This window comes from Etheostoma spectabile, chromosome 6, assembly GCF_008692095.1.
Source record: "Etheostoma spectabile isolate EspeVRDwgs_2016 chromosome 6, UIUC_Espe_1.0, whole genome shotgun sequence".
Classification (NCBI taxonomy): Eukaryota; Metazoa; Chordata; class Actinopteri; order Perciformes; family Percidae; genus Etheostoma; species Etheostoma spectabile.
Genome location: NC_045738.1, coordinates 26883648 through 26891536, shown reverse-complemented (window position 1 = coordinate 26891536; position 7889 = coordinate 26883648). Strand labels below are relative to the sequence as shown.

The window sequence follows — 7889 nt, the reverse complement described above, 5'->3', positions numbered from 1 at the left end:
AAAGGAAATAATGTTAGAACACGTGCATGAGCCCGATGGTAATCCTGGCAAAAGTCTGAGGATTGTGAAAGTGTCGACCCTTTGTTCAGCACGTGAAGGCAGCATCATCACAACCCCTCCGATGATGCCTCCTCGTCTCTCAGATGAACCCTTCACTGTGCCGCGGTCGCCTCCTCGTTATTTCGGATCGCTTGTACGCTTCACTACAGAGCACCACCTGAATCCCCCACGGTACCCGGAAGAGACCCTCTAGACCCCGGTGGAGACCGGACTCCGAAGCGGAGCTGGAGAGGTGAGCTGTGCGAGCCATAACGATAGTCACTTTAGCTGCTACATGCTAACTACAGCTAGCTGTGTGATATGTGACATTAAAGCACTGTGTACCTGTGTCAGCAGCTACGTGTGTGTTTGTGTGTTTGTGTGTTTGTGTGTGTGTCTGTCTGTGTGTGTGTGTGTGTGTGCTAGTTATTGTCTGGTGTGTAAGGTTACCAGCCGGAAACCTTTTAACGTTAAAGAACCAAAGCAGGTAACGTCAGTCAGCCGGCAAGCTAACGTTGTTTCAATCAATGAACAACGGGCTAGCCCCAGGTGACGTTAGCCCGGGCCCGTTACCGTGCAGCTGACTCCTGGACCTGTTTGTGGTCAGACTCGCTGCCTTTGCACGCGACAACAGGAAACCGTTTATTAGAGTTCAGGAAGGTTTGCTTGGTTCATTCTAGCAGCACGTCAGGGTACACGAGCTAGCTAACGTTAGCGCAGCAGCATCCTGTCAGCACAAGCCCAGCGTTCAAGTGTATATGCAGTAGCCTATTTAAATGGCTTCGCTCTGTGCGAGTGTGTGTGTGTGTCTGGGGGAGCTAATGATGTTTAATGATTTGTGTGTGTGTGTGTGTTTGATATTATTTAGGAAGCTGGAGCCATGGGTTTCTCCTCCAGCCTTGGATGATCTGAACTAAGCTGGACCCACAAGACTCAGCCAAGCGGCCCCTGCCCACAGCGGGGGCTCCCCTCTCCCCGTCGCCCTACCCAGCTATGGCAGGCTTCAAGCGGGGCTATGATGGCAAGATTGCTGGCCTGTATGACCTGGACAAGACGCTGGGCCGTGGCCACTTTGCCGTGGTCAAGCTGGCGCGCCACGTCTTCACGGGGGAGAAAGTGGCAGTGAAGGTGATCGACAAGACAAAGCTAGACACTGTGGCGACAGGCCACCTCTTCCAGGAAGTGCGCTGCATGAAGTTGGTCCAGCACCCCAACATTGTGCGGCTGTATGAAGTGATAGACACTCAAACCAAGCTTTACCTCATCTTGGAGCTCGGCGATGGAGGGGATATGTTTGACTACATCATGAAACATGAGGAGGGTCTGAATGAAGAGCTTGCGAAGAAATATTTTGCCCAGATTGTCCATGCTATCTCCTACTGCCATCGGCTGCATGTGGTGCACAGGGACCTCAAGCCAGAGAATGTGGTGTTCTTTGAGAAACAAGGGCTGGTCAAGCTCACAGACTTTGGATTCAGTAACAAGTTTCAGCCGGGGAAGAAGCTAACAACTAGCTGTGGATCTCTGGCGTACTCTGCACCGGAAATACTGCTGGGTGATGAGTATGATGCTCCAGCCGTAGGTATGCAAAACATGAAATGCTAAAGTAATGAAATGAATCACACTGTTCATTAGGAAATGGCAGAGAGACACAGTGCAGTACTAACAGGCAGTATTTAAGCTTGATCTTGGCTCAACATGGTTCTGGTGATACAAGGTGATACTTTTATGATCAGTTGGCCTTAGCTAGTGTCTGTAAATGTGTGTCCTCACTTGACACTTCAATGCGACCTGCCTCATGTGATAGTGATCTACTGATATATTTCTGTGCAGATATCCAAAATAAGTTGTTGATAAGAGAGAGCAGCGGTGACGAGTGAGTAATGCAGTGCTGTCAGACAGCGGCTCTCAGCTGGGCTCCAGCCTGGTTTTCCTCCATCTCTCTTCTCTCTTCTGTTGCCTATGAGAGGAACTCCCATGTGGCGGGAAGATGATGCAAGCTCTCCGTTTGGTAAATTGTCCTGATTATGCCCACTAGAGGTGGCAATGTGGCCCTTAAATAATATCAAGATATTTCAAGATATTTTTGCGATAATGATATTGTTGATGATATGACAAGATAAATTCCACCAGGCGCGTCAGCCGGAGCAATCGCGACGGCTCGGGACAATGTTGTGATTCCACCAGCTTCTATGCAGCGTGTCCCAGAAGCGTCTTTCCACTCTGCTCCGCTAAAAATACACAGCAGGTCTATTTCTGACGGAGCTGTGGGCCGTTCAACAGGCCGGACAGGAAGTGGCAGAGTGTGCAGACTCTTGTTGGTATATCACATCACTACACTATTTTAATAACTATAACACAGCCACTAAGCTTTGATCCGTGTCACTCATAACTAAGTTCAAATTATTTCAACTTTGACCTAGTTTCTGCTGACCTTTCAAGGTGCAACCAATAATTCCAGAACGTTCCTACGTTGCGCTTTGCCTCTCTGCTTGGCGCCCTACCTCGCGGTTCTGCCACAGATAATGTGTAGATGGCTTAAATCTGAGTGAGATTTGGATTCTTAATATATAATAATACATTTTACATCAAAGTGCACATCTAAACAGTTCCTAAATTGACAGGCAATTATGCCAACAAGTCTGAATATTGGTATTTACAATACAGGATATGAATGTTATCTTATCATGACATTTAAAATGATCCTGGTATTATGTTGAACGATATGATATGGCATACAGTCATATCAGTGTCCTGGCATGATGGGATGATAAAAGTCACATTTAACAGTGGAACCACGGCTTTTGGTTGAGCCCGGTTATAAAAGTCTGGTGCTTTCTCACAGACACGGTTGTTTTTTATCTTTACTGATCCATTGTTTGATAGAGTGGCTTGTTGTCTGTGCCACCAACTAGGTGTCCTGTCCACCAATTAAATCGCTTGTGTTCCTGTGTCAGAACAAACAAACTATACAGGACATCTTCATGGAGTCATAATAAAGCCAGGTCAGCACAGTGGTGAAATGAGGTTGGCAGTGTGGCTAGCACCTGTTTGACACACTTTTGTCTCACTCTGCTGCAACACGTCGGCTGTTAGTTTCAGAGCCTGAACACGTGTTACCCACAGCTTGTTTTGTGTTTACGTTGCCTCAGCAGCAGAACAGCCATCGATCATGCCTATTGCCAGGGCCGTAGCACAAGATGCAGTTGAAATATCACACTGTTGTGTTCAAAGAGCTGTAAGTTGCTAACACTGATCATTTGCTGGTCGCCATAGGCCATGTGCTACAAGGTCAGGTCTTCTAGCACTGATGTCCGCCGGTGTCCCGTTGCACTACATTAACTGGCTCATTGATTTTCTATGAGGGCTGACAGAGTGCAGGCAAACAGATTGTGTGTCCTTCCATTGCTGGTATGATATCTGTCACATCAGGGAGCTTAAATGATGGTAGAAACATGGGACTAAGTCAGCTCCTGATTTGGATAATGTGATGGGCCCAGTCAAGCTTGTTTTTTTTGTGGTTGTTCACGTGTTGCTAATCTTGAAGGGTTTGGTCTCATCAGTGTTTATGCATGTAGAAAATGCTTTCAAAAGCTGTCAACCAGCATTGGTTGGCGTCCCCTTTTTTGGTCACAGTTCTCACAAACTTAAGAGATGCGGCACAGGCAAGAAGGAAGCTGTGGCTACAATCTCTTTGAAATTTACACAGACACACACACAAACACAAACAACCTGAGCAGTGAATAAGAGTTTATTTCTCTGTGTTGATTAAGCAGTTGTTTCCAAGTTCTTACATTTTGGTATTTGCTGATCCCGAGTACTGATATGAATACTTAAAAATCCCTGGTGTGCGACAGTGTTTTCAGACACAGAGGATTGTGGCCTGTTCTGATATTGTTTTCAATTAGAACAAAGAAGTATTTTTAAAGTACCATGCCTTTTTTCTATTCAAAGCTCCGTGCCCATAGGCTGAACATTTCCCTGAGCTAGTATCAATAAAATAGATCATATTATTACTGATATCAAAATACTGAGTCAAGTATAGAATGAATGAAGAACTCCGTCTTGATGTCATTCACATGCATTGGTCCTCTTCCACCGCCTACCTGCTTGACGGGGAAGTTCATGTCACTTTGCTATGAGGCGATATTTCATGGTTACGCACGGCATCAAACCGTTACCTGATACTGGCATTGGTACTGGTGCACTTCTAGTTCCTAATGGTGCACCTTACTCAATAAGTGGATACAACTAATGCGATCTCGGGGCTGTTTAGCTAGGTGCTACAGTGACTGTGGGGCTTGTGATGCTGCCATGGGAAAGTGCTTTTTGTTTGCACATTTTGCAGCTTAGTCTACAGAAAGCTTTACTTTTGATAGTGGCCATTCTTTATCTGCTCTACTGTACTCAGAGCTGAAACGGGTGAGTGGTTTCAGGTATGTTTGAGAGATATAAGTGGAGGTTGTCTGTAAGAGGTGCAATTAGTGAGGATTAGTAGTTTCATTACAGGGGGTGATGTCTGTCAATAAAGACGGGGTAAAGCTTGTATTAGAAGGGTCAACATGCTGTGCTGTAGACATTCTTTAGCTGATAGGTAGCACTCCATGTAGCTATTGATGAGCCCTGTCATCCTCTGCAGAGCTGTTTGGCAGCCGTGGCGTCTGCTGCGCCGTGTCTCCAGAGAGCAGCTGGAGCTTTTAATCAAAGTCCTGGTTTCTGTTGCCTGCTGCCAGTAGATGGGAAAAACAGTTAATCCATGCTAGTGTTTGGACTGGGCCAGGAGACCCATCTTATATTAGAACTCAATCATCCGGCTCCCACCACTGCATTGCATGTGAGATTGTGAATGCAGCACATTGACACTCCACTTGTGGCTGCATTTATTTATGTTACGTTATTATATATTACACTACTTGGCTGGGAGTCTTCTCCTCACATGGTGACGTTAGCGAACTGGCAGCTTGCATTTTCTAAATTAATTTTCCCATACGCAGTGTTAATGCACAGCTTGGTCATTCATATTCACAAAGAAGACTTCTCAGTCAGCGGAGAAAACAGGAGAAAATCCAAAAGGAGATGCAATTCATTCTTTTCTTTTACCCCGACTTTTGCCTGCCCTCATATTCAAATGTTATTCAAAAATGTGGACTTCCCAGTGCCACCTTTATAAAGCTAGGCCATTTCTGCTGTTTTTTCCTTATCAGTTTCTTTTCACCTTCACAGAGGCATGAAGCATGTCTGCAGTACAACATGCATTATTGTTGTATACATATATTGTTGTTGGCGTGCTGAACTCGTCCAATGCCCGTCATGCAAAAGATATTTAACCGGCAAAGCATCTCGGGACTCAAGCTCAGAAGTGGTTATGTTTTCATCCCGTTTGAACTGAACCAACAAATATGATGTTCTTCAACTTAAATGATCATTTTTCAGCCCAAGAAAGTTTATTGTTAAACTGTTGAAGTATTAGACTGTAAAAATACGTAATTAGAAAGACTTCACACTTCAATGTTGCATGGATGACGTCCCGCTGAAGCTACAATGTCTCTGCGTATTGTACCGGGTATGTAACCTAACATAATGTACAGAGAATCTTTTGCTTCTCTGCTGAAAACATGTCACTGGATAAAACACATCAGTTCAGAGAACATCAGGCTACATGTGTTGTAGAACAGAGCTAAGCTAGTTAGCTAGCGAGCAAGTTGAGCATCAAGCTAGGTGACGTAAGTTGTGTTAGACGTGAGATGTCGCTGACGGAGCGATGTCGCTGACGGAGCGATGTCGCTGACGGAGCGATGTCGCTGACGGAGCGATGTCGCTGAGGGAGCGATGTCGCTGAGGGAGCGATGTCGCTGACGGAGCGATGTCGCTGACGGAGCGATGTCGCTGAGGGAGCGATGTCGCTGACGGAGCGATGTCGCTGACGGAGCGATGTCGCTGAGGGAGCGATGTCGCTGACGGAGCGATGTCGCTGACGGAGAGATTTGTCTGGACTCTACAAAAATCAATACGATCATCCCTTATTGACCAAAAGAAAAACAACGCATGTCTTTCCATTTATTTTGAATGTGGGAAGTGAGTTCAGCCTGCAGCGGGGGGGGGGGAACAAACCAACAGCTCATATCATAGTGAGAGAAACAGTAACAAAGTGTCTCCCTGTTCTTTCTGACCACAGTGGGACATCTGCAGCAGGAGAAGTTAACCCTCTCCTTGATTTTATGTTGATGATGGAGAAGGAGAACCAGGACATGAGTCGGGGGGGGAATGCACAGAGAATGCAATGTCTTTACGACGTGTATTTACATTTTTGAGAGGTGAAGTCAGGCTACGGTGTAGACGTAGAGGGGTCTGCCAGGGTACGCCCTCAATTCTGCGCACAACCGTAAAATAGCCTTTAGAGTGCACTTGAGCATCATTAGGGTGGGTGGGGTTGAGTTGTGAGGGAGGTGTGTGATTGTGTGTCTGCATTGCTTTTTACTGTAGTCAGGTTCTAATTGGCTCCAGGGTAGACGTCTGTGTAAGGTTAACTCGACTCGAAACATGTGCCCCATGTTGAGTTTGCCACTGTGCTGAAGCTCTTAGCACAGAAGATATGAAAAACTGGGGTTGTTAAGTTATACTTCTTATTAATTAATGCCTGGTTTAAATGATCATTTGTTCTTCAGCTTTTTGTATAAACTGTAGGAAACACTGCTGCGTTTGAGAAGTTTGTCTTGTTAAACTGAGAAGAACAGTACATGTTCATACTCATTAAAGTCGATACTAAAAGAATGTTGTTAAAGTATCCTGCGGATTAATATCAAGCCCACGGCCTATCATAAGATCTACTTTGTTTAAACATTTTTTTCAAAGCATATACAGAGGATATGTTGCTGCCTGTTGCTGCAGGCTGTCACTCAGACAAGTTTACTAGATAGATAGATAGATAGATAGATAGATAGATAGATAGATATTTATTGATCCCAAAAAATGGGAAATTACAATGTTACAGCAGCACATATACATTAGTCACACAACACAGAATATAAATATAAATGAGATACTAGGAAAAATATACATACATACAGTATACATAAAATAATAATAGGAATAAAATATAAGAACAAAATATAAGAACAAATATTTAAATATATAAAGGATGGGAAAACAAAATGTGCAACTGCTTAAATAATATGCTAAATGTTTGTTAAAATGTAAATGAACCATTTGTGCAGGTTGCCCTTAGTGCAGTGGTGTGGGGTCTAAAAGTCTCATCGAGCCCCCAGTGATGACATGTTGAAAAGTGTTATTGCCTGTGATAGGACTGATTTCCTGTAGCGGTCCGTGCGACATCGAAGCTGTTGGAGCCTCTTAGAGAAGCTGCTCCTCTGTTGGACCAGTGGGGGGTGGAGAGGGTGGAGCTGCTCCTCTGTTGGACCAGTGGGGGGTGGAGAGGGTGGTCAGGGTTATCCATGATAGATCACAGTTTGTTCAGAGACCTCCTCTCCTCCACCGCTGCAAACGTGTCCTGTTTGTAGCTGATCACGGAGCCAGCCTTCCTGATCAGTTTGTTCAGTCTGTTTGTGTTGCTGGTTGTCCCCCCCCCCCCCCAGCAGATGGCGGGGGGGAACAGAGCGCTGGCCACAACAGACTGGTAGAAGATCTCCAACATTCTGCTGCACACGTTGAAGGATCTCAGCTTCCCCAGGAAATAGTCTGCTCATCCTCTTCTTGTAAACAGCAGTGCTGTTGACCCTCCAGTTCAGCCTGCTGTCGATGTTGACACCAAGGTATCTGTACTCCTCCACCATGTCCACGTCACTTCCCAGGATGCAAATGGTCTGCGGAGCCGTTCCCTTCCTCCTGAAGTC

At 45.4% G+C, this 7889-nt stretch overlaps 1 protein-coding gene and 1 long non-coding RNA gene across 2 annotated transcripts in view; one reads left to right on the top strand and one right to left on the bottom strand.

The window, feature by feature from the left end:
• Positions 1–89: 89 nt before the first annotated feature.
• snrka (SNF related kinase a) overlaps positions 90–7889 on the top strand; it is a 67885-nt gene continuing 60085 nt past the window's right edge. The window contains exons 1-2 of the mRNA XM_032518504.1: positions 90–292; positions 908–1621. Coding sequence (XP_032374395.1) covers positions 1033–1621 — 589 coding nt within the window. The 5' untranslated portion in view covers positions 90–292; positions 908–1032. The remainder of the gene's footprint in view (positions 293–907; positions 1622–7889) is intronic.
• LOC116691140 (uncharacterized) overlaps positions 5488–7889 on the bottom strand; it is a 23781-nt gene continuing 21379 nt past the window's right edge. Inside the window, exon 3 of the long non-coding RNA XR_004332437.1 lies at positions 5488–5569. This is a non-coding gene — a long non-coding RNA (uncharacterized LOC116691140). The remainder of the gene's footprint in view (positions 5570–7889) is intronic.